The 26,046-nt window shown below is 41.6% G+C and overlaps 1 protein-coding gene and 1 non-coding gene across 7 annotated transcripts in view; one reads left to right on the plus strand and one right to left on the minus strand.

Annotated features, from left to right (window-relative positions):
* POFUT3 (protein O-fucosyltransferase 3) overlaps positions 1 to 26,046 on the plus strand; it is a 288,699-nt gene that overhangs the window by 134,598 nt on the left and 128,055 nt on the right. For 2 of the 6 annotated variants that reach the window (XR_012513207.1, XR_012513208.1), the window contains one exon: positions 18,562 to 18,711. Coding sequence is in view for 3 of the 6 variants with exons in the window: in XM_074383882.1 (XP_074239983.1) it covers positions 18,562 to 18,711; positions 24,379 to 24,457 (229 nt within the window). In the remaining 3 variants the exon portion in view is untranslated. Of the gene's footprint in view, positions 1 to 18,561; positions 18,754 to 24,378; positions 25,701 to 26,046 lie in introns of those variants that run through there. The other 4 variants (XR_012513206.1, XM_074383882.1, XM_074383884.1 and 1 more) reach the window with 4 other exon arrangements.
* Positions 4,876 to 4,984, minus strand: LOC120361562 (U6 spliceosomal RNA). Its single transcript, XR_005577739.1, has one exon. It is a non-coding gene; the product is annotated as a U6 spliceosomal RNA (small nuclear RNA).

The raw sequence follows: 26,046 nt of genomic DNA on the forward strand, positions 1-26,046 counted from the left end.
TTCGCTTTTCCTCATTAGCATAATAAAGGGGATGTGTACTTGGTAATTGCTAGTATTTCTTTTGGTTTGAATATTCTATGATTGGAGAGGCAGCATATTTCAATTTAGGATTGGCAAATATTAAGCTTGTCTATTACATTTCTTGCTGGTTACATTCCTAACAGATACCTCTAATCAATTGTGAAAGTTGTTCCTGCTAATCTTAGAATCCCAAGGCCTTAGAAACCTTTTCAGCACAGAACTTGGAGCAACAATTATCCATCAGATGAAGACAAAATTTTAACAACATTCCAGATATGATGGATAGATATGTAGTGACAGATAGAGGGCAGGACAGAGTTCTGGTTCTGTCTGTCTGGACACATCTGTGTAACCCTTGAGAAGTAAATGACATATTTGAAAATTAAACTTGATATACATTTTTGTGTGAAAATAAGTTTTTTTTTTTTTTTTTTTTTTTTTTTTTAGTCCGAGTCTTGCTCTGTTGCCCAGGCTGGAGTGCAGTGGTGCCATCTTGGCTTACTGCATGGAACTTCTTTTTTTTTTTTTTTTTTTTTTTTGAGACGGAGTTTCGCTCTTGTTACCCAGGCTGGAGTGCAATGGTGCGATCTTGGCTCACCGCAACCTCCGCCTCCTGGGTTCAGGCAGTTCTCCTGCCTCAGCCTCCTGAGTAACTGGGATTACAGGCACGAGCCACCATGCCCAGCTAATTTTTTGTATTTTTAGTAGAGATGGGGTTTCACCATGTTGACCAGGATGGTCTCGATCTCTCAACCTCATGATCCACCCGCCTCGGCCTCCCAAAGTGCTGGGATTACAGGCTTGAGCCACCGCGCCCGGCCCTTCTGCATGGAACTTCTGCCTTCCAGGTTCAAGAGATTCTCCTGCCTCAACCTCCCGAGTAGCTGGGATTACAGGAATGTGACACCACACCAGGCTAATGTTTCCTATTTTTGATAGAGACGGAGTTTCACCGTATTGGCCAGGCTGCTCTCGAACTCCCGATCTCAGGTGATCCATCCACCTTGGCTTCCCAAAGTACTGGCATTACAGGTGTGAGCCACCATACCTGGCCTGTTTTCTTTAGGATAAATGACTAGGGGTGAACTTGCTAAGTCATATGGTAATTGCACATTTAGTTTTTAAAGACATTGGCGAATTGTTTTTAGTGTGGCTGTAACATTCCTGTTAACAATGTTTGAGTGATCTAGTTTTTCTGCTTCTTCCCAGCATTTAGTGTTGTCACTAGTTTTAGTTTTGGCCACCCTGAGACATACATAGTGATTATCTAATTGTGATTTTAATTTGCATTTTCCTAATGGTTAAGAAGATTGAACATCTTTTCACAGGCTTTTATGCTGTCTATCTTCTGTGAAATGTCTTTAGCTCATATTCTAATTGGATTGTTTTGTTTTTTTACTTTTAAGTTTTGCGAGTTCTTTACGTATTCTAGCACGAGTCCTTTGTTGCAATATTTTTTTCTTTTGGTCAGTCTTGCTACAGATTTGTCAGTTTTTTCTTTTCTTTCTTTCTTTTCTTTTTTGAGACAGGGTCTTGCTCTGACAGGCTGGAGTGCAGTGGTACAAACACAGCTCACTGCAGCCTCAATCTCCTGAGCTTTTTTTTTTTTTTTTTTAAGACAAAGTCTCTTATTGTTGCCCAGGCTGGAGTGCAGTGGTGTGATCTCAGCTCACTGCAGCTTCCACCTCCTGGGTTGAAGCAATTCTCCTGAGTAGCTGGAATTACAGGCACACACCACCATGCCCAGGTAATTTTGTGTATTTAGTAGTGCTGGGGTTTCACCATGTTGGCCAGGCTGGTCTCAAATTCCTGACCTCAGGTGATCTACCCACCTTGGTCCCCAAGGTGCTGGGATTACAGGCATGAGCCACTATGCCCAACCTTTTCTGATTTTTTTTGTAGTTGCTATGTTGCCCAGGCTGGTCCTGAACTCCTGGGCTCAAGCAATCTTCCTCCCTTGGCTCCCCAAGTGTTGGGATTACAGGCATTAGCCACCATGCCTGGTCTAATTTTCTTTATTGTTTTTCTGTTTTCAATGTCATTGATCTTGACTCATATTTTTGTTATTTCCTTGCTTCTGTCTTCTTTTTTTTCACCCTAGCTTCTTGAGGTAAGAGTTTGGATTATTTATCTGAGGCTTTTCCCCACCTTTAATGTATATGTTTAGTGCTATAAATCCCTCTCTCAGTATTGCTTTAGTTGTGTTTTTGTCAATTCAATATATTTTCAATTTCTTTTGAGCTTTCCTCTTTACTGAAAGATTATTTGTAAGTGTGCTATTCAGTTCCCAAGTATCTGGATATTTTCTTTCTTTCTTTCTTTCTTTTTTTTTTTTTTTTTTGAGATGGAGTCTTGCTCTGTTGTCCAGGCTGGAGTGCAGTGGCGCAATCTTGACTTGCTGCAAACTCTGCCTCCTGAGTTCAAGCAATTCTCCTGCCTCAGCCTCCCAAGTAGCTGGGATTACAGGCGTGCACCACCATGCTCAGCTAATTTTTGAATTTTTGTAGAGACGGAGTTTCACCATGTTGGCCAGGTTGGTTTCAAACTCCTGACCTGATCTGCCCACCTTGGCCTCTCAAAGTGCTGGGATTATTGGCATGAGCCACTGTGCTCGGCCGAATATTTTCCTCTTAGTGTTCTGTTACTGACTTTCAGTTTGATTCCATTGTGGTCACTGAACTCACTTTGTATGATTCTAATACTTCAAAATTTTTAGGTTTGTTTTATGATCCTAGACATATGGTCTATCTTGGTATATATTTTATGAGTGCTTGAAAATAATATGTATCCTTTTGCTGTTGAAGAAATTCCCTAAAAATATTGGATAGATTCTGTTGATTAATGGGATATTGTGTTCTTCTGTAGTCTTTTTGAAACTCTAGTTGTTCTGTCAACTGTTGAGAGGAGAGTGAAGACTTTAACGTAATTGTATATTTGCCTATTTCTCCTTTCAGTTCTATGTGTTTTTGCTTTTTGCTTCACATGTTTTGTAGCTCTGTTGTTTGGTGCACACTTACTTAGGATTACTATGTCTTTTTGGTGGACTACTTTTTTTTTTTTTTTGGTCTTTCTATAATGTCTCTGTCTGTCTATGGTCATATTTTTGGCTCTGAAGTCTACTTTATCTCATAGCAATATAACCAATCTTGCTTTTCTTTGATTAATGTTTCCATGATACAACTTTTTTTTTCCAATCTTATTTACTTATATCATTATTGTTTCTTATGGGCAGCATGTAGTTGGGTTGTATTTTAAAACCTACATGCTGGTTTTTTTTGGGGGAGTGTATTTAGACCATTTATATTTGATGCAATTTTATATGTATAATTTGATAATTTAATAATTCACATATATACATATATATGTATGTAACTAGACTTTATTTTTAGAGCAGTTTTGGAGTCACTGAAGAATTGAGCAGAATGTACAGAGAGCTCCAGTGTATCCCTCAGCCCCATACCTTATGACTTCCTGCACTATCTACACCACAGAGGTACATTTCTTTACTGAAGAATCTACATTAACATGCTATTATCACCAAAGATTTGTCATTTACATATATATGTATGTATATATATGTGCGTGTGTGTATTATTTGTTTCTAAGTGTTTTTCTCTAGGTATTATATTACATATACATAAACTTTACAAGTGGCTGATGTTGTCATTTTACTAGCTTGAGTGAGATATAGAAATCATATCTCCTTTTACATTCCTTTACCCTTCTCCACTTATAATAGAATCATTTCAAATATTTCCTCAACATATATTTGGGACCATATCAGACAGTGTTATGGGTTTCAATGAATAAACATAAATTAGAAGACTCAGGGTTTTTTGTTTATTTTTTTCCTTAGCTTATTCTTTATAGTTTTCTTCCTTTTAAGAACCCTTTTAAAAACCATTCTTCTGGAAACAGATTATTTTAATTTGTATTCATCTGAACATGGCTTGATTTCTCCTTCATCCCTGAAGAGAATTTTTGTGGGATATAGGATTCTGGGTTGTTAGTTCTTCCCATTCAGCATTTGAAATATCATGCCATTTCTTATTAGTCACTATGGTTTTTGATGAGAAATCAACTGTAATTTGAACTGTTTTTATTCAATAGGTAAGGTGTCATTTTCCTATGGTGTTTTTAAGACTTCATATTTGTCTTTAGTTTTAAGAAGTTTGATCATGATGTCATGTGTCTTGATGCAGATTTCTTTGGGTTTATCTTGTTTGGTGTTTGGCCATCTTGAATCTATAGATTTGTCTTTTGTCAATTTTGGAAAGTTTTCACTCATTATTTCTTTGAGTACTTCTTTAGCCCCACTTTCTTTCTCCTTTCCTGCCAGGGTTCCAAATACACAAATCGTAGATCTTCTGTTACAGTCTCGCAGGTTCTTGAAGCTCTGTGCGTTTTTTTCAATCTATTTTCTCTATTGTTATTTAGGCAATGTCTAATGTTTTACCTTCCAGATAACTGATTCTTTCCTCTTTCCTGTCCATTCTTACAGTCAGCCTCTTCACTGAGCTTTTTAATACTGACTGTTGTATGTTTTAGTTCTATAATTTCCATTTGATTCTCCTTTATGTCTTCTATTTCTTTCTTGAAACTTTGTATCTCTTTGTTGAAATTTACTATTTTTTCACTTATTTCAAGCATGTTTATATTGCCCATTAGAGCATTTAAAAAATTATGTCTCCTTTAAAATTTTTTCCCGGTAAATTTCAACATCTCTGTCAGTGGTAGTTGCATCTATTGATTGTCTTTTTTCATTTACTTTGAGATCTTTTTGCTTCTTGGTATGAATAATTTTTTATTGAAACTGGGACATTGAAATCATATGTTTTGAGATCTTGATTTTTTTTTTTTATGGAATGCTTCATGAATTTGCATGTCATCCTCATGCAGTGGCCATAGTAATCTTCTCTGTATTATTCCAGTTTTAATATTTGTACTGTTGAAACAAAAATACAATATGGATCTTATTTAAGCTGCTTTTCCTGCTACTCCTCCAGGAAGAGAAGGGGAGTTCTGTGCTGCATCATTTCTGCCAGTTGGATGCGAAATAGTGATACCTCACTTGGCTTCTGATAATATCAAAGGAGGAAACTCTTCACTACTGATGGGCAGTGGTGGGAGGTCAGCTTCCCTTGTGGTCTCCACTGATACTGCCATGGGAGTGATTTCATTGCTGCTGGTCAATGGTGAACATCATGACTCTTCATTAGACCTCTTCTAAAACCTCTCCAGTGAAAAGAAAGGGGTGTTTCATTTTTGCCTTTAGAGGGGAAAGTTTACACTTTGCATGTGGTCTCCACTGACACTGTGGGAGGCAGGGTTTTGTTACCAGCCAGTGGCAAGTGTTCTTATCTATAATGTTTTTGTTTGGCTTTAGTGTTAAGGTATGTCTGGCCTCACAGAATGAGTTTGTAAGGGCTCCTCCCTCTTTACCACTTTAGAAGAGTTTGAGGAGTGTTGGTGTTAATTAAAAATACATATATTGGGTAGAATTCACTAATGATGTGAATTCTGGAAGATTGTTGGGAGACTTCTGATTTCCGATTCACTACCCTTACTAGTTATGGGTTGTTATGGTCTGAATTGTGCTCACCTCCCCCCCAACCCCCGCTTCTACCCGCCGCCATTCCTGTATTGAAGACCTAACCTCTAGTACCTCAGTATGTGACTATATTTGCAGTTAGGAATTCTACAGCAGTAGTTAATTAAAACGGGATTTTAGGGGTGGCCATAAACCAGTATGTGTCTTTATAAGAAGAGATTAAGACATGGACAGAGACACCAGATATGTGTGTCCTTTTGGTATCAGGGTAAGGCTGGCCTCATAGAATGAGTGAAGTGTTCCTTCCTCAGCAAAAAAGACACGAAGGAAAGGCCGAGTGAGAACAAAGTGAGAACGGGGCCATCTGCATGTGGCCATAGGCGTTGGAAGAAATCAAACCTTCAGACACCTTGATCTTGGACTTCCAGCCTCCAAAACTGTGGAAACATAAATTTCCATGGTGTAAGCAGCATAGTCTGTGGTATTTTGTTATGACAGCCCTAGTAAACTAATATGTATGCCTATTCAGATTTCCTCTTTCTTCATGATTCAATGTTGATAGGTTATATATTTCTAGGAATTCATCCATTTCATCTAGGTTGCCAATTTGTTGGCATACAATTGTTCATAATACTCTTTTACACCCCTTTTGATTTCGGTAAAATTGGTAGCAATGTTCCCTCTTTCATTTCCTGCCTTCGTTTCTGTGGTTGTTGATGAGAGTTGAGGGTTTATTATTTACCAGTTTTCTTTCTTGCTGGGCTGTCCATTTCCTGGTTCTTTGACCTTTCCTAGTTGCCTGTCTCCTCAGCAACAAGTCTGATATGTATTAGGCAAAAAGAAAACACAGGGAATTGCCACTTTGTCATTCCTTGAATACTGAATTTCTCAGTCTATTAAATTTATAATATGAAGGATAAAGAGTTGTACTTTTCAGAAGGACTATGGAGAAGTACTTTTCCATCTTCCTGAGTGCAGAAGTGTTGGTGTTTACAGTTATTTGTGAAATGCGAGGACTAGATTAGATGGTTTCTGAAATCTTTTCCTGGTCTATTGAGCTATAGATTTTTCTGGTTTTAAAACAGCAAGATCCTAATGAAATAAACGTAGCCACTTTTCCCTTTAGGTGGAGAGTAAGTAGAGTTAAGACTCAGCACTCACATCAAACCAAAGGCAGAGGCTTCATCATCCTGTCCTTCTTTAGAGGAGCCAAAGGTTAGAGTTCAGGAGTGAGTGTCTTCCTTTTTCATTTTCTCTCTTCACTCCCGGTGAATGTGCACTGGGGGCAAGAACATATTTGCTAACCTTTTGTTTGCCCCTAATATTCTGTTTATGCTGTTGTGAAACAGGAGCCTGATCAGCGGCACGGGAGGTTCAGAAGAGAGACAGGCCAGGGGTCTCTCTTCCCTACCTGTCTCTCTCCTATTTGCAACCTTGTTATTACCTTGGCCCTTCAAGGTTCCTGCTAATGTCTACTCTTGGGCAGGATAACTTCAGTTCTTTTCTCACTATCAGGAAGAGATCTCCATATCAGGAACCGTGCCTGTGTATTCCACTGCAATTCCGTGACTTCATTTGCTGACCTGGTGAAGAGCTGGGATAAGCCTTTTTTAGGATGAAATCCCCAGCAAGTCCTCCCGCTCTGAATAACGTTTTTATGTTATCCTCAAACCTCGCTGCCATCCAGCAGACCCAGTGGTTTTCTGGGACTGTCTCCTACTGGCTCATGAGACTCAGTTGTTAAACTTTTAAAAAATATCTGAGCTGGTTGTTAAAAACAGCCACTATTAAAAATTAAATTATATAAATTTAAATAAATCATACTAAAAACAAAGGTTACAAACACTCAAAATTTACCACTTCCCAGTGATGTGTTATGATTTCCCAGTACCTATACTCTGGAGATGATTTCTCTCTACTGTATGTATATGGTGGAAATGCCTTGGAGTCGGGCCCACCTGCCCAACTCCACCGCCAGTGATTTCACATTGGCAGCTTGAAACAAGTCATGGTGGCAGTATTTGTAACAAGGAAGTTAACAAATACACCAAACCAGGGCTGGACTTATCATTTTGTTGACTGTCTAGACTTTAAAAAATGATGGAGGAATGTTAATAATGTGGTTTAAACTTAAAATTGTGTCAGTCTGTGACTACATTATGAACAACACAGAAACTGAAGCAATAGTCTTCCAGTATTGAACACTACGGTTGACTTTTGGACAACATGCATTTGAGCTGCACGGGTCCACATATACGTGGATTTAAAAAAATGTTACACCGGTGTGCCTGCCTCTCCTACCTCCTTTTCCACCTCTTCTATCACTTCTACCTTTTCTGTCACTTCTACCTTTTCTGCCTATACTACCCTGATAAACCAAGACCAACCCCTCTTTTTCCTCCTCCTCTTCAGCTTATTTAGCATGAAGATCATGAGGATGAAGACCTTTACAACGATTCGCTTCCACTTAATAAATAGTAAACATATTTTCTCTTTTTGATGATTTTCTTAATTTTCTTTTTCTAGCTGTCTTTACTATAAGAGTACAGGATATAATACATGTAACATACGAAATATGTGTTAATTGTCTGTTTATGTTATCAGTAAGGCTTCCAGTCAGCAGTAGGCTACTAGTAGTTAAGTTTCTGGGGAGTCAGAAGTTACAGGCAGATTTTCAACTGTGCCTGGGTTTGGCACCCCTAACCCTGGCATTATTCAAAAGTCGATTGCATTATCCAATTCTAAAGAGAAGTTATGTTTGTATCATTGATGAATAAGTGAAGTTCTAACATATATTTTTGTTTCACTGTTGCCTTATTCATTAATGTAAATAAAAATATCAACCAACATTCATGTCAGAATTATATTCATATCATCAATGATTTGAGTGGCTTCATTGCCAGATTGCATGCTGATTAGGCATTTATTTATAGTCTGTTTGTCAGACGTGGTTGAATTGCAATTACAGGTTAACAATCAACACAAGTTTGGTAAAAATAAGCATAGCCATTCTGTGAATCAATTTCTATATAGGATTTACAATAGAATATATTGTACATTTCATTAATTGTGCTGTAATCTTTTATATATCAGGAAAATGTATAAGACACACACACACACACACACACACACACAATAGCTGGTTGCTAAATATATATCAGCATACCATTGCTCAGATCTTAATTCTTATCAAGGGTTAAGATATCTTATTTTTAAAGATTTCTTTTACAGCCAGAGATTCACTTCAGGCAGTTTTAAGTGTGAAAAAGTTTGCTCCCATGAGTCAATTATTTTCAAAGCCTCCTTGAAGAAATGGGCTCAAAATGTAATCCATCAATTCACCAGCAGGTGTCACTGTGGTGTAGGGTCATAGTCAGAAGGCGTCTCAGGCGTCTCACCTTATGCCCAGGAGAGGAGTACTGTTGGAATTGAATTGCTTCCAATTAAGTTACATACTGAACGTCTCCTAAAGTCACTTCCTGGAAGGAATGCGGCATCCAAGTTCTCTGACAAAAAAGAGCGAAGTAAAAAGAGACTGGTTCTGTTTGCTTATTTTGTATTTTTAACTCTGCTATTATGTTTATGTCCAGAAAGCCCTGAAGACTTGTCTTTAACTCTAGAACTGTATATGGCCTTGCTATTCTAAATGTGGCTCATGGACCAGCATCATAGGTATTACCTGGGAGCATGTTAGAAATGCAGAATCTCCGACCCTGTCCCAGACCAGTGTACTGCTTAAGAATCTGCAACTCAACCAGGTGCTGTGGCTCCTGCCTGTAATCCCAGCACTTTATGAGGCCAAGGCTGGCAGATCACTTGAGGTCAGGAGTTCAAGACCAGCCTGGGAAATATGGTGAAACCCCATCTCTACTAAAAATACAAAACTTAGCTGGGTGTGGTGATGCATGCCTGTAATCCCAGCTACTTGGGAGGCTGAGACAGGAGAATCACTTGAACACAGGAGGCAGAAGCTGCAGTGAGCTGAGATTACACCACTGCACTCCAGCCTGGGCAACAGAGTAAGACTCTGTCTCAAAAAAAAAAAAAAAAAAAAAAAAAAAAAAGAAATCTGCAACTTCATAGGGTCACCAGGGGATTCTTATGCACACTCAAGTAAGTGTGAGAAGCACTAGTGTATGGGACCCCTATGTTGGCAGTTACTGTACACAGCTATGAATAAGATGGAATAGTAACTTTCAGCTCGTTGGCCGAGAGAATAAAGTTAATGGAAAAGGAAATGACACTTCCCAAGAGAGATGATATTTTCTTTAGTTCATGTTGGATTGCCTATTTTTTTTTCTCTCTTTTCTTTTTTCTTTCTGATGTAGTCTCGCTTTGGGGCCCAGGCTGGAGTGCAGTGATGTGATCTTGGCTCACTGCAGCCTCTGCCTCGCAGGTTGCAGTGATTCTCCTGCCTCAGCCTCCTGAGAAACTGAGACTACAGGCACCTGCCACCACGCCTGGCTATTTTTTTTTTTTGTATTTTAGTAGAGCCCGGGTTTCACCATGTTGGCCAGGATGGTCTCGATCTCCTGACCTTGTAATCTCCTGACCTCATAATCTCCTGACCTCTCCTCTGCCTCCCAAAGCGCTGGGATTACAGGCATGAGCCACCGCGCCCAGCCTTTTCATTTTCTTTTTAAAAAAATTTAGGAGAGAAGACTGTTTGTAGGTCTTTCCCTGTATAACCTGGCCCCAGCTAATTTCTTCAGTGTTACCTCTTGCCACTTCTCTTCCTCACTCTGCATTTCAGCCATACCACATTTCTGCAGATACGGTCTTCTTAGAACCCCGGTATAATTATGTCATTCTACTGCCTAAAGGGGCTTCCTCTTGCTCTTACGGTGTGGACCCAAATCTGTGCCGTAATTTGCAAGGGTTCCCCGGGTCCCCTGTCCCCTTGCTCTCCAGTCTGACTTCAAGAGGACACTGGACACCTTATACTCAGTGCTCAGCTCCCCTGGGCTGTTTGCCCCAAGTGTACCCCACTATTTCCCAACTCTGGGTCTTTGCCTATTCCATTTGCTCTCCCAGGAATGCTCTACCCCTGGTCCCAGGTCTTCTGTTGCCAGATCAATACTCTTGGAAGAACCAGGGAAGCCTTCTCTAAGCCCTTTCATTATATGATCTTCCACTCTTGGCATTTTCATTTCACAGAGTCTATTACGTCTGGGATGACTCTTTTCTAGACATCTCTTTTCCCTGGTAGACTGTTTTTCTACAAAGGAGGGGAGTATGTGTGTCTGTTCATCCAAAGGTCCTACCACGTCCTTCAACTCCTTGCGTGGTCTGACGTCCTTACCTCGGTTGTCCATGATCTTAGCCCTTGTTCTCTCATCCTTTCCACTCTGCCTCTGTTCTCCTTCCTGTTCCTCAAACATACCAACTTTGCACTCGCGGATCCTTCTGCTTAAGTGTCTTCCTCGCTTTCTTCAGGCCGTTGAGTCTTCTGGGCTGACCCCTAGTCATTCTACTAGAGGCAGAACTAACGGTGAGTTTGGCGATTTGCCTTGGTTTAGGGCTTGTACCGCCTCTGCCGTTCAGTGGAGCATTTTGTTGCCCACTGATAAATGGAAAATAGCTGATGTCTTGTAGACATTTTACAAAGGTATGACTCTGGCCAAAATTCCTTTCTCCCTGAACTTCAGGTTGCTGAGATGGGCTTCTCGCAAGCTCAAGCCCAAAGGTGAAAGAGAACAGATACGTGCAGGCCGTGGATGGAGTGGGAAGAGGGCACCACTGCCCTGCGAACGACGTGCGAGGGCAAAGGAGACGTGGGCGTGGGGGAGAGGGAATGGCCGGGAGAGATGTTTGTTGTTTTTGGGCCTATCTGTCTGTTAAAGTCTGAGAAATGGTTAAGGCCCCTTCCTTCCTTATTACACAAAATAATATTGTTGATGTAGGAGAGAAGCTAAAATAAAGCCAAACAATCTATGTTGTGCTTTTCCTTAGCACGAAAACAGTGTTGCTTAGAGAACGACTGTGTGCCTCCAGTTCTCCTTCATTCCGCTCCCTACTTAGCACCTTGTTTCCTTCCTTCCTTTCTTTTCTTTTTCTTTCTTTTCTTTCTTTTTCTTTCTTTCCTTTCTTCTTTCTTTCTCTCTCCTTTCTTTCCTTCCTTCCTTTCTTTTTTGTTTTCTCCTTCCTTCCTTCTTTCTTGCTCTTTCTTCTTTCTTTCTTCTTTCTTTCTTTTCTCCCTCCTTCCTTCCTTCCTTTCTTTTCTTTTCTTCAGACAAAGTCTTGCTCCGTTGCCCAGGCTGCAGTGCAATGGAGCAGTCTTGGCTCACTGCAACCTCTCGGGTTCAGGCGATTATCCTACCTCAGCCTTCCAAGTAGCTGGGACTACAGGCAAATGCCACCATGCCTGGCTAATTTTTGTATATATGTATATATATATACATACATATATATATATACATATATATATATATATATGTATATATATATTTTTTTTAGTAGAGATAGGCTTTCACCATGTTGGCCAAGCTGGTCGTCTCAAACTCCTGACCTCAAGTAATCTGCCTGCCTCAGCCTCCCAAAGGGCTGGAATAATGGGCATGAGCCACTGCTCCTGGCTTTCTTTTTCTTTTCATTTTTCCCCTCCCTCCTTCCCTTCCTTCCTTCCCTCCCTCCCTCCTTCCCTTCCTTCCTTTCTTCTTCTTCTTCTTCTTTTTTTTTTTTTTTTTTTCCCGAGACAAGGTCTTGTTCTGTTGCCCAGGCTAGAGTGCAGTGGCTTGATCACAGCTCACTGCAGCCTCAATCTCCTGGGCCCAGTTGATTCTCCAGCCTCAGCTTCCTGAGTATCTGGGACTACAGCTACCAGGTGTGGTGTGCCACCATGCTTGGTTACTTTAAAAATTATTTTTATAGAGACAGAGTCTCACTGTGTTGCTTAGGCTGGTCTCAACGTCCTGGGCTCAAGCAATCTGCCTGCCTCAGCCTCCCAGAGTGCTGGGATTACAGGCGTGAGCCACTGCCCTGGTAATACTTGTACTTTTCTTTCTTTTTTTTTTTTTTTTTTTTTTTTTTGAGACGGAGTTTCGCTCTTGTTACCTAGGCTGGAGTGCAATGGCGCGATCTCGGCTCACCGCAACCTCTGCCTCCTGGGTTCAGGCAATTCTCCTGCCTCAGCCTCCCGAGTAGCTGGGATTACAGGCACGCGCCACCACGCCCAGCTATACTTGTACTTTTCTTAAGCCAACTATACTTGCATAGGCTGAACGTCCATCGCTTGATGAATTTATCTTTCAAGATTCACGACTTAAGTCATCTGCTTCTATGAGAAACCTTCCATGATTCATTCTCTACGAAGAATTCTTCACTCTTTCTCTACTTTGGTAGTGTATAATTTTAATTATACTATTCGGTTTTAAAAAATTTTTTTGAGATGGAGTTTCGATCTTGTTGTCCAAGCTGGAGTGCAGTGGTGCGATCTCAGCTCACTGCAACCTCTGCTTCCTGAGTTCAAGAAGTTCTCCTGCTTCAGCCTCCTGAGTAGCTGGGATTACAGGCACATACCACCACACCCAGCTAATTTTTAGTAGAAATGGGGTTTCACCATGTTGGCCAGGCTGGTCTTGAACTCCTGACCCCAGGTGATCCACCAGCCTCGGCCTCTCAAAGTGTTGGGATTACAGGCATGAGCCACCATGTCCAGCCCTATTCAATATTACATATAGTTAATTTAATTGAACAAATATTTGTTAAATGTCTACTTCCTACTATTCTAGATGAGTACCAGGTGCTGGGATTAAATAGGTGAAAAGCCATGGTGCCTTCCCATAGAGAGTTCACACCGGGTTGGGAAGCCCACTTGAGATGAACAAAATAGAAAACCACAGACTCAGAGGTGTGAAGCACCATGGCAGGCCTGGGAAGGGGCTCCTGGCTTGGGATGACTGGAGCTTGGGTTTTTAGGGAAGGGAGGAAGAGGGGCCAGGGCAGGAGGAGAAGGGAGCCAAAGGCGACAACAACGATAATACGAAGGACGATTCCATTTGTGTGCCAGGTACTGCGCAGAGTGGTTCCCGTTAAACAGAGATGATGAGTCACCTGTGCATCACCACCGAGCTTGTTAGTGGTAGAGACAGAATTTGAATTTTATTACAGGTAAATTATCAGGCCAACTAGTATTTAAAAGACATCTTCTATGTGTGAGGCACTTTTCTTGCAAATGTGCATGTTTGTCTTCCCCGGTAAGTTGTGATTTCTTTGAGAGATGGAAATCTTTTCATTTGTTTGTTTTTGTTTTGAGACGGAGTTGAGCTCTGTCGCCCAGAAGTGCAGTGATGCGATCTCGGCTCACTGCAACCTCCGCCTCCCAAGTTGAAGCAATTCTGCCTCAGCCTCCCGAGTAGCTGGGATTACAGGCACCTGCCACCACACTCAGCTAATTTTTGTATTTTTAGCAGAGATGGGTTTTCACTGCGTTGGCTAGGCTGGTCTCGAACCCCTGACCTTGTGATCCACCCTCCTCAGCCTTCCAAAGTGCTGGGATTACAAGCATGAGCCACCACACCAGGCCTGGAAATCTTTTTATATTCATCTTTGTCAACCCCATGTTTAAGAGAGTGCTTGGAATGAAGCAAACATTTAAAAGTTATAGTTTCTTTAGTTTCTTTTCCGCTTTTCCACCTTGCCTTACCAAAGTGGTGTTCTTCCTCTAATTGCTAAACACAAGCATCTTCCTCTCATCTCTTCCTTCTGTTATTATTATTCTTAGTTAAAAGGTAAAATGGTCTGGGGTGGAGAAGACCTTCCTTCTATTATAAAGTAGTTGTTGGATGAGGAGAATTACAAAGTAAAATGAAATACTATTGTTTTATTATCCCTTAGGTTAAGCTTTTGCTTAAGTGAATCATTGGACAGAAAGTGATGAAAATGTTCTTTGAAAAGGGAAGACCCATTTATAAGAAATACTAAATCCCCACTGTTATATTGATGGCAGCCTAGAAACACATTAAATTTTGCAAGAACACCTCATTATGAGCACTTATAATTCTTGGCTGTTCACATTTACTTAAGAGTAAATGAAAATCAGGAGAGGTGCCTCTTCCTTCTCTATGGCACTGCTTATGGCACTGGGGACTCCAAGTCTCATTATGTCACGAATGAGGAAATCAGCCTAGCTTTCCCTTTGCAGTATTGAGCAGTTGTGCCATAGAAGGAATAGTTATGGGTGTAGTATTGCAGGACGAATAAAGAGAAGTATTCAGTAGAAGGCAATTTCCAGCTTTCCAGCTCCTACATAAAGATAACAGCCTCTCCTTTAATAGACCTGTGAGCATTAGTTTTTGTCTCAGAAAATTCTGCTAGTGCTTAGCTTTCTGGAAGTGTATTTGAAAATAATCAGTTACTCTTAGCTCTCTAAATGTCCTGCTGTATTTCACATTTTCTCATAGATAAGTATGCTCAGTCAATAGCACTACATCTTCCCCATCTTTTCCATCCTGAAATACTTGTTTATTTCTAAATATTTTTCAAGTGACTCCTAGAGATGGGAAAAAGAAAGAAATTGATTGGGAAAGACAGGACACTTGGTGTAGAAATTTGACACGTGGTATGTTGTTGGAAAAGCATAGAAGGTAGCCAGTGTGTACCGTTCTTGGGTATGATATACACAGCCTAACAGTCTTTGGAAAAGTGTGTTTCATCGCTTCCCAGACTTTTGGCTAAGGTCAAGTGTGGAAAAGTATATTTCAATATGATATCCAATAGATTCACTAGGTATTACATAAAATACCTAAATGTCACATGAAATATCCAAATTATTTTAGGTAATATGGTAATGAGAGAATTTGACTATAGAAATAAAAACTTATATAGGGGTCTTCATTGATGAGTGGGTGTCTGCCCAGCCTCCTCTTTTTAGAGGAATGCCCTCTCCCTTGCTCCCGTATCTCTGTGGGTGCTGCTCTGCCATTCACTGGGTGCTCCTTTCTCCTTCACAGATTTGGGTGTGGGTATAACAGTGGCCAACCCGTGTTCTGTGTCTCCCTGACCACAACAATTGGTACATGCTTGGACACAAGACTCACCAGCTAATAAAGGGTTGTGACTTCTGTTTCTCTGCCAGTGATGGCTTTGGGCTGGGGGTAGTTTTTAGAACATGCATGAAGGTGAACAATACAGAAGGGACCTATGCAGAGGGGCTCTTGACTCATCAACTCTTCCCTCTGTGGGATCTGTGCCCAGAGACCACTCTTCACTGCATACTTTCCATAGTGCCCCGTGGAACCACCTGCATGTGAAAGGCTCTGGGCACAGCTGCAGACCTTCTTGTTTTCCACCTGTCTTCCGTTCCACCCCAACTTGGGGAATTCTGAATAAGGGAGCTGCTTTTTTTTTTTTTTTTTTTTTTTTAAATTTCAGACAAAGCAGAACTAAAACCTTCCTGGGTAATATCTCAGGTTTCAACCACTCCATGCTCTAATAGATGGAGTTAAATGTGGACATGACTGGACCCCATAGAAAATCTTTAATTGACCCTGAGTCACTGTGGGTTCATCCGATGACACTGTGGGAGTTACCCCTTCTCGGACAGCCTGTCCTGCAAATTCTGTTTCACCAAGAAACATGTAAGCTGTCTTGAATGAACTTAATCAGCTTTGGATCCATTTGAGAGATAAGAGAAGATTGCTACTTTTCCCAGAAAAGAATAGAAGACTAAATGAGAACAGTTATTTATACTTCTGGCCGTCACCTTCAGCAGGCAGTTAAGATTGCCCTATTGAGTGGCCTCTGCTTACAATAGAAGTAGTGAAGGCAGAAAAATGGAGTTAATGTTGCCACGAGACATGACAAAGCCTCTGGTTTCCAGGATCAGCCTGAAATGAATTAAAGCCGAATTCTACCAACAAATCTGTCACGCTGCCCTGAAAACAGGAAGTCTAGGCTGGGCCAACAGGAATTAGTCACGGTACACACTGGCAAACCCTCCCGGATCAGGGCATGAAAAATGTGCTTCATCTGCAAAAATCAACTGTCGGAATGTGTGCAGTGTTTTCCATTACCCGCTTTCTTTCCTCCAAAGGCCAGTCATCAACTACGCTTGGCTCACTTAGGCTTCTGCTGCGCGATTGAGTGTACACACTTGTGTGTGAAATGGAATCCCATCTAGCTGGGCGTCCTTGTGTAAATGACCTCATGTTTCTGGACCTGAGTTTTGTCTTCTGAAATAGGAGGAGGTTGGCATTTCATGATCCTGAGACTTCGACTTTCTTGGGGGTGAGGAAATAATATATCAGACAGTCACTGAATACCCACAAAATGCTCAGAACTGTGCTAAGAATTAGAAAATGAAGGAGATCTATTCCTTTAAAGAGTTTCCAGTGTCTGCAGGGAGACATATACTTAGAGAAATGTTTTATGGAAACAGTGCTAAGGCCAGCAGAAGTCTACATATCTAAGGCATTTTACAGTGTGTTGCAATGAGTTTTTCCTGATCCTGAAGTTAGCCAAGGTCCAAAGCTGGAGAAAAGAGGCCCTACCAACCTTCCATCCCAAAGAAGCTCTTCAGCAAACGAGGCCAGCATCATTTCCCCAGGGCTTACTGGAACGGACAAGAGCAATGCCGGCTCTGCTTCACCTCCTATGGCACCATGCCTCCTTTCAGGAGAAGGGAACCAAAAGGTAGGGGAAGGCTGGGCGCAGTGGCTCACACCTGCAATCCCAGGACTTTGGGAGGCAGAGGCAGGAGGATGGCTTGAGGCCAGGAGTTCGAGACCAGCATGGGCAACATAGTGAGAACCCATCTCTACAAAACATTTAATAAAATTAGCTGGGCATGGGTCATGCTTTTGTAGTCCCAGCTACTTGGGAGGCTAAGGTGGAAGGACTGTTTGATACTCCCAGGAGTTTGAGGATGCAGTGACTGTGATCTTGCCACTATACTGCACCCCGGGTGACAGAGAGAGACCCTATTTCTTTTTCTTTTCTCTCTCTTTTTTTTTTTTTGAGATTTAGTTTGGCTTTTGTTGCCCAGGCTGGAGTGCAATGGCACGATCTCGGCTCACCACAACCTCCACCTCCAGGGTTCAAGCGATTCTCCTGCCTCAGCCTCCTGAGTAGTTGGGATTACAGGCATGCGCCACCATGCCAGCTAATTTTGTAATTTTTTTTAGTAGAGAGAGGGTTTCACCATGTTGGTAAGGCTGGTCTTGAACTCTCGACCTCAGGTGATCCACTGGCCTCAGACTCCCAAAGTGCTGAGATTACAGGCATGAGCCATGGTGCCCAGCCATGGAGTCCCTATTTCAAACACACACACACACACACACACACACACACACACACACACACACACACAAAATAAAGGTAGGAGAGTCTTGGCTGTATGAGCAGAGCAATATTCCAGATGCGAAGCTATGGCCTCCCATCCCTAAAGTCAGGCAAAGGAAGTTCTAAAAGAATTTCTTATAAAGATTGGAGGTAACTTTAAGCTTTGGAGGTTGGCATCTCACTCCTTCACTGTGTGAGTGCTGAGCTGTCTAGTTCCCAGAAATACCCTGAGCTCCTGAGCTCAGTAGGGAGTAGACATTTAACAAATATTTGTTCAATTAAATTTAATATATGTAATGCTGAATACTGAATAGAACAAATAACGAATATTTGTTCAATTAAGTTAACTGTATGTAATACTGAATAGTATGACTAAAACCACTTTGGTTTTCTATTTGTCACATTTGAGATGCTTATTAGATAATCAAATAGATGCAGAGTGGGGTTTTGGACACTGTGACTTAGGGCGCTGTGACTTAAGGGTGTTTGTTGGAGGAACAGGCTGGGGCCCCAGGGCGGTGCCTACATTGTCATTGTCCTTTTCAGTCCCAGACTCTCACATGTTCCCCGAGGTTTGGGGCCATCTGCATCTGGAGATTTCTGAGGATGAAAGGCCCCTGGAGTAGGCCATGCTAACAGGCTTGAAACATATCGTATAAAGTGTCAGGGGAAAAATGGGATAATTTATATCTCATCCCAATTCCTCACAGGCCTTACTTAGAAGGTGTCAGAGAGGACCTGACTCCAGCCGTCCCAGCAGCTTCATGGAAAGAGCACCAGGTTCAGTGGAGAAGCAGCAGCTGTGGTCCGCCTAGTGAACAGTTGCACCGAACAGTGCATTGCTCGGCCGGGAAACGCAGGTGGGCGCAGGGTGTGTACAGATCGGGGAACCCTTCTGGGAGAGGCCCTCAGTTATAGAGGGGGATGGATTAAAGTAATTATCTTCCTTGAAATACAATTCACACCATTAACTGGAACCCACATTAGGCTGAACCAGAGTGAGTCCAGAGAGAGTCCCTACCACGCAAGAAGGTTCTCATCCACTGACCCTTCTCCCAATATTTGAAGAGCTTCAGGCTAGAAAAAGGAGGAGCAGGTGTCTTGGATGTAGACCAAGAGATATTCTTGTATCTAACAGTACTAGACATTGACTGAATCTGCTAACAGTGTTGTAAAGGGAGCCACCGCCTTTTGTGGTAGAGAAATCCACACAGTCCAGTTGAAGGTTTTATGGGGGTAAAAATACAATTCTCTATTTACATTTCCGTGAGCTGAGAAACTTTAAAAACTAAGTTAATGTATCATGGTGGTGATGGCTAGCTCCACTTGGGAGCATTCAAGTATTCATAGTCAAATAGAGGATACACACTCAGTTAACTTCAGGACAAATCATAACTGATAAGTGATAGATGTTTTAATAATATGTGAGTAGGGAAAATGAAGGCATGCCTGATGGATTCTGACTGGGGGTGGACTGCCACTCCGATAGGGTGATATTTGAATCGAGCATGAGAAATTTAAGAGAAAGAAAAAAGAACAAACTTAGGTACAAGGACCAAAATCAACAAGACACAGAGAGAGAGTGAAAAGTGTGGTCGTTGGCTGTGATTGAGACCGAGAAAGGGAAGGGGATGTGGGCATCGGCATGGAGTTTGGAGCCTTTCCAATCTGGCTGGACTCAAGTTTTCAGCAATCCATACCGTCGCATCATCTTACATAGAATTCCTGTTTCCTTCACAGGGCAGCATGTGCCTAGGATGGACTTATGGAATAAGTGGACTTTATACTTATAGACAATAAAAAGCCATCGAAGTGTTTGAGAACATCTTTTAGGACATTTAAAGCTATTTACTCTGGCAATATTGCTGAAAGGGCGTTAGAAGAAGAGTCCAGAGAAGAGGTGATCGCTTAGCAGGATTTTGCAACTGTGCAGCTCAGAAGTAGTGAGTGTCACTGGGAATGAATCTCAGGCAGCAGCTCTTCTAGTAATTTGAAAGTGACTGGATGAGGGTAAGAGCTGAGGAAGAAGGAGTGGGCAGCTATGACTTCCAGTTTGGTCTGCTACATAGGTGATCGTGCTGTGAAGCTTGGGAGGGTTTTGGGGAGAAGAGTTGGGGTGGGGCGGGAATAATAATAATAATAATAATAATAATAGCCAGTATTGATTATGCATTCACTGTGTTCCAGGCACTTTTAAGTGTTTTGCATGTATTAACTCATTTAATCCTCACTACAACCATATGACTAGATACTATTACTACCTCCATTTTACAGATGGGGTTTAGATGACAAATTTGGTTTTATATTTGTCACATTTGAGATGCCTATTAGCTAATCAGATAGATGTAGAGGAGGGTTTTGGAGTCTCTTTCTTGAGCTACCAGGGAGAGCATATTCTATGACAACATCGAGGCAGACCCCGAGAAACTGGGAACTCCAACACTAAAAGGGCATAGTGGGGAAGTGACTGCTATTTGCTTACCATTATTCATGTTCTTTACCTCCTGGGAACCCAGTTAGGTGACAATTCCAGCCTCTCTTGCTGTGAGGTGTGGCTGATTTCTTCTAGCCAGAGGAATGTGTGAGGAGAAATGATTTAGCTATAGTTCACGTGACTTTTTACGTAGGCTTTTTTTCTCTGCTTCTTACCACATCCAGCTGACAGGGATGGAAGCCTTCAGGGAGTCTAGGGACATCACATGTTGAAAAATCTTCCATCAGCCTCCTCTTTGAGTGCCTGGAGAGGGCAAGGCATTCCTGCCTACCACCCAGCCCCGATTCCTTGAAATTGCTCTGGGCTGTTAGGTGAGCAAGAAATACATGTCTGTTGTACTTGAACCATTATATATTTGGGGGTTTATTCATTACAGTAGTTACCTAAGCAGAGAGAACCTAAAGCATGAAAGAGGGGTGAGGACTTACCCATACAGTTGCATCCTCTTACATAGAATTAGTATTTCCTTCACAAGGCAGCATGTGCCTAGGTTGGACTTGTGGAATAAGTCAAAAACATTACTTCACCTTTTGTGTGTGTGTATGAGAGAGGGAGTCTCACTCTGTCACCAGGCTGGAGTGCAGTGGTGCAGTCTCAGCTCACTGCAACCTCTGCCTCCGGGGTTCAGGGAATTCTCCTGCCTCAGCATCCTGAGTAGCTGGAATTACAGGTGCGTGTCACCATGCCCAGTTAAAACCATTTTGAACCAAAGTTCTCATACAGGAAGTATGAGAGATGTTTGGTTTGTATTTTTAGTAAAGACGGGGTTTCACCATGCTGGCCAGGATGGTACTTCACTTATTATATGATTTCTGACAAGATAGGTAAAGATCTAAATTTGGGGGCGGGGATGGCTGCTTTTAGAACTCGTATCCCCATATCCCTTCCCAAACTTCTGATTTGGTGGTCTGTTAAATATTCTTGAATTGGTAGTAAGTCTAGAGTGGAAACCGTCCACCACCTGTGGTAGGGACAGGCTCATTACTTACTCCAAGGCATCTGACTTCCACATGCTCTGTGTTGTACAATGTATCAGGGTCCCCTTTCTTTGCAGGCGCAGCACAAAGTGAAGGTCAATCAGCATGTAATTATAGGGACAGCACGGTGCTGAAAGCAGACTTCATTACCCTTTGTGAGTGCTACCTGATATTGACTGAGGCATCATAAGAAGAAAAAAGCTTCACACACCCTGCAGATTTGCAATGCAATGCACTGTCATTCCTGTTGAGGATGTATGAGAACTATGGTTGAAAATAAAGTTTCCAACAGCATTTTGCCCAGAATATTGTAATGGGGTTTGCAGACATGAAACATACTGTCCACATCAGCAAGACACATAGTTCAGATATTTTCTAGGACCAGCTGCTAAGTCATGACTCAGACACACACTTTGCTATGAATTCCAGCTCAAGCCACCTGCAAGTTAACTGTGTGTGTTGTGTGTGTGCTCCTGCTTCTTGCAAGCAGGAGAGCCACAGAGATGGGGCAGGGAAATGAAATGCCCAAACGGGCAATTAAAATAATTGTTGCCCACTTGCGAAATTGGCATCCTCACAACTAAGATAAGCTTGGGTGGCAAAACACTTAGTTGTCATTAAAAAAAAAAAAGCCCCACATATTGGGAAAACCCACCTCAGAAACAGAATCTAACTCACAGCAAGCTCTAAAGGGAAAAAGGAGGAATTGAATACACCTCCCTCGCCAAGCATATCTGCGAGACAGCCAGTCTCGTAAATTTCACATCAACTTAGTTTGGCCTCTAAACCAAATCTGTCTTAATGCTATTTGTAGATATAGATTGCTGTCTTTTTCATTACCGTTATCAAATGATGCATTTGCGGCTCAGCTCTGAGCTCCTTGACCCATTAAATGGATTAGATTGCCGGTTGCCTTTGTCCTTTTGGCTTTTGCTTTATCCTCAAATATTCTACCCTTTTATCCTATGTATATAATATGCATGCATTATTATGTATGGTATGCACATACACAGGCTTGCTACCCCAATTACTCTGACAACCCCGCCCCTTCTGTTTTATAAGAGGACTGCATTCAAATCTCTTATCAGAGTCATCAATCCTTCCCGGTAGCAGCAGCAGCAGTTGAAATCCTCTGAGAAATGGCATGTCACAAGCCCAGCTCAGGGCCCTTGTAGAGCGACACTCAGCAAATTGAAGATCATGCTCCCTATTAAGCTCGTGGCTGGTGCATCATGGGAGATTCATTTTCAAGAGCAGCTGAGGGCCCCTCCCTTCTCTGTCTTACACATGTTAATCACTCCTCCAGCCCACAGGAGCTGCAGCAGAAAAAAATGGGCTCAGGACAAGTCCTGATGATGTTATTAACTTGAAAACTTGCTCTTACACATACAGGGACAAGTTAAATGGGGAGGAAATAAAAGGGAAAGATGAAGACCAAGAATTCAGTCCTGACTCTTGAAACCAAATGATAGCTCCAGCAGGGTTGGCTGTGGACATAATAAGTTTCCATTTTTATTTTATTATTTGTTGAGGGCCCATCATGTGTGGTGTCCTGTGCTGGTATTAAGTGTGCAGTGATGAGCCAGACAGATGCTTATTGCAGCAACTAGTCAGAGAGACACATAGTTAAATAAGCCATTTTATTAAAAGTTAACAGGTTGGGAGTGGTGGCTCACGCCTGTAATCGCAGCACTTTGGGAGGCTGAGGTGGGCGGATCACGAGGCCAAGAGATCGAGACCATCCTGGCCAACATGGTGAAACCCTGTCTCTACTAAAAATACAAAACTTAGCTGGGCATGGTGTGCGCACCTGTAATCCCAACTACTTGGGAGGCTGAGGCAGGAGAATCACTTGAACCTGGGAAACAGAGGTTGCAGTGAGCTGAGATCGTGCCACTGCATTCCAGTCTGGTACCACAGTGAGACTCCATCTCCAAAAAAAAAAAAAAAAAAAAAAAAGTAATAGTTGCTGTGATATGGGTGCTTATTATATAACCATTCAAAAGGTATACCTAAGTGTTCTAGGGGAATCAAGGAAAGCTGCCCTGAGGAAGTGACATTTAGGCTGAGACCTGGGAGAAGGGTAGAAGAGCTATTTTCCTAGGAGAGCCCCATATTTTTGGCAGACAATAAGGAATACTTGTTAGTTTGTCTGCAAGATGGCCACCATCAATTCCTTTCTTCAGGCACAAGCATGTCATTCCCCCATTGCAAAAAGGGATCTATTTCCTTCCCTTTGAATCTGGGCTGGTCTTAGTGACTGGCCTGACAATATATGCCAGGAGAGATGTTCTGGGACTTTGAAGAACATCTTTGGGGAAAGCCAGTGACCAAATAAGAGGTCCGTCTATCCTGAGACCACCCTGCTGTGAGAAGCCAAAGTCACATGAAGTTATCTTAGATGCTGAGATGCTGTGGAGGGAGGGAGAGAGAAATGGAGAATAGAGGAAAGAGATGCCAGGTAGCACCGAAGCATCAGATGTGTGCGTGGAAAAGCCATTTTGGAAGTGATCTACGAGCCCCAGCTGCTCTAGCTCGTGCCACGCGACAAACCCTTCAGCTGTATCTTCTCTGAATCCTTGACTCATAAATAGCATTTTGTCGTAAGCCAGTGAACTTTGAGTGGCTTGTTATGCAGTAATAGCCAACTGGAAGAGAATTGCTGATACTTGAGAAATTGCACCTGGGGAACTATACTTAGCCTATTCTTACCTAGACCTGGTTTAGATGATGAGATCCAGGATTTTCCTACCTGAGCCAGGGGCCACAATGGGATGAGATTTGGAGGTCCTAGAAGGAGTGAGTGTATTTTGCAGGTGGAGGTCTCATGAGTTGTTAGTAGCCAGAAGATCGATGGTGGTAGCTAGCCTCTAAAGATGGCTTTCCAATGAGCCAAGCCTCCCAATATTCCTACCCATATGTAGCCCTCTCCAACTTAACTGTTAACCAATGAAATGTTTCAGAAGTGATAATTTCTGGGATTAGAAGCTTTGTAGCTTTGGTCTGAGCCTCTTGGAATGCTTGCTTGTCTGACTTTAACTCCTTTTGTAACTCAGCTGCCGTGGTCTTGCTATGAGAAGCCCAAGCCTCGTGGAGGCCATGTGTTTTGGTTTTAAGCTCCACTTCAGCTTCTAGACTTTAATTGACATCAACTGCCAGCCATAAGTGCTTAATCATTTGGCCCAGTTAAGCTTCAGATAGTCACGGCTCCATCTGATGTGAGAGATCCCAACTGAAAACCACCTAGCCAAAGTAACCCCAGAACTATGAAAGGTAAGAATTATTTATTGTTTTAAGCCACTGAATTTTGGAATAGTGTGTTGTACTGCAATAGAAGAGAAACTTGTGCAACTAATGTTTGACTTGGAATAATTTATTCTAAAAGCTAACGTGCCAGAAGAATTTAAACCTGGTCAACACCCCGGAATTTAAAAAAAGCAGCATTCTAGTTACAGAGGGGTAAATAAACTCTCTTAGTCTGGTTGCAAATTATTGAAAAATGATCTCATTATCATTGATCATTATTTTGTTCTACTTCAGTGTTGGGTTATACTCTTCCCCCTAATTTATTTTGAGAAGTGAACACAAAAATGTATATCAGATGCCTCCCTTCCATATGTTAGCAATCAAAGCATCAATCAATTTATCAGTAATTAAAAGTTTAAAATCGCATAAGATCATTTACAAGATCTCATATAAATGACATACCCATGGCGTAGTCTCTGTTCTTAGATACCCAATGCATTTCTTAATATAGTCTTTCCAGAAAACACAAAGCTATAAGCAGGAGATGGTATAGTCTATCCCAGTGTATGGTACAATAGTAGCTCCTTAGTAGTGCTCTATTTGATGAATCATGAATTCAGTTATTTATTATGTCAGTGCCAAGAGCTGATCAGTAACTCAGGTCCAGATATAGCTCTGCCCTCTACATTTCTTGAAGACTGTGCCTCAGGAGCTGGCCTGCAAGTCTGAAAGCTCTTCAATTACTGTCAGTATCAGGTAGATCAGAACTAATAATGTTTGGATAAATATGTAAATATATGTTTATATATTATACTAATTTACATAATATATTACATATATATATTTTTATCTTGAGATTGAGTCTCGCACTGTCTCTCTGGCTGGAGTGTAGTGGCATGATCTTAGCTCACTGCAACCTCTGCCTCCCAGGTTAAGGCGATTCTCCTGCCTCAGCTTCCCAAGTAGCTGGAATTACAGGTGGCCACCACCACGCCTGGCTAATTTTTTGTGTTTTTAGTAGAGATGGGGTTTCGCTATGTTGGCCAGCCTGGTCTCAAACTCATGATCTTGTGATCCACCAGCCTTGGCCTCCCAAAGTGCTGGGATTACTGGTGTGAGCCACTGCGCCCACCCCTGTAATATATAATGTAATTAATATTATATCATATTAATTATAATATAACAATAATTATGAATAACATACTAGATAATTATATTATGATTATTATAATTGAATATATTATATTATAATTTATTTATATTATTTTTATAATATAATTCATACAAATATACACACATAATTACATAATACGTGTGTGTGTATTGTAAAATCTTACCTTACTGTCACTTTTTCCTTTTTGTGCAAGGGAATGTGCTAGACATTGTAGGATTTGTATAAATATTTATTTCTAGCCTGAGCTCTTAAGCATGCTCAAGATTCTGAATTACTCACTTTACTTTTTACAAGGTTAAGTGAA

Source organism: Saimiri boliviensis, chromosome 13, assembly GCF_048565385.1.
Source record: "Saimiri boliviensis isolate mSaiBol1 chromosome 13, mSaiBol1.pri, whole genome shotgun sequence".
Classification (NCBI taxonomy): Eukaryota; Metazoa; Chordata; class Mammalia; order Primates; family Cebidae; genus Saimiri; species Saimiri boliviensis.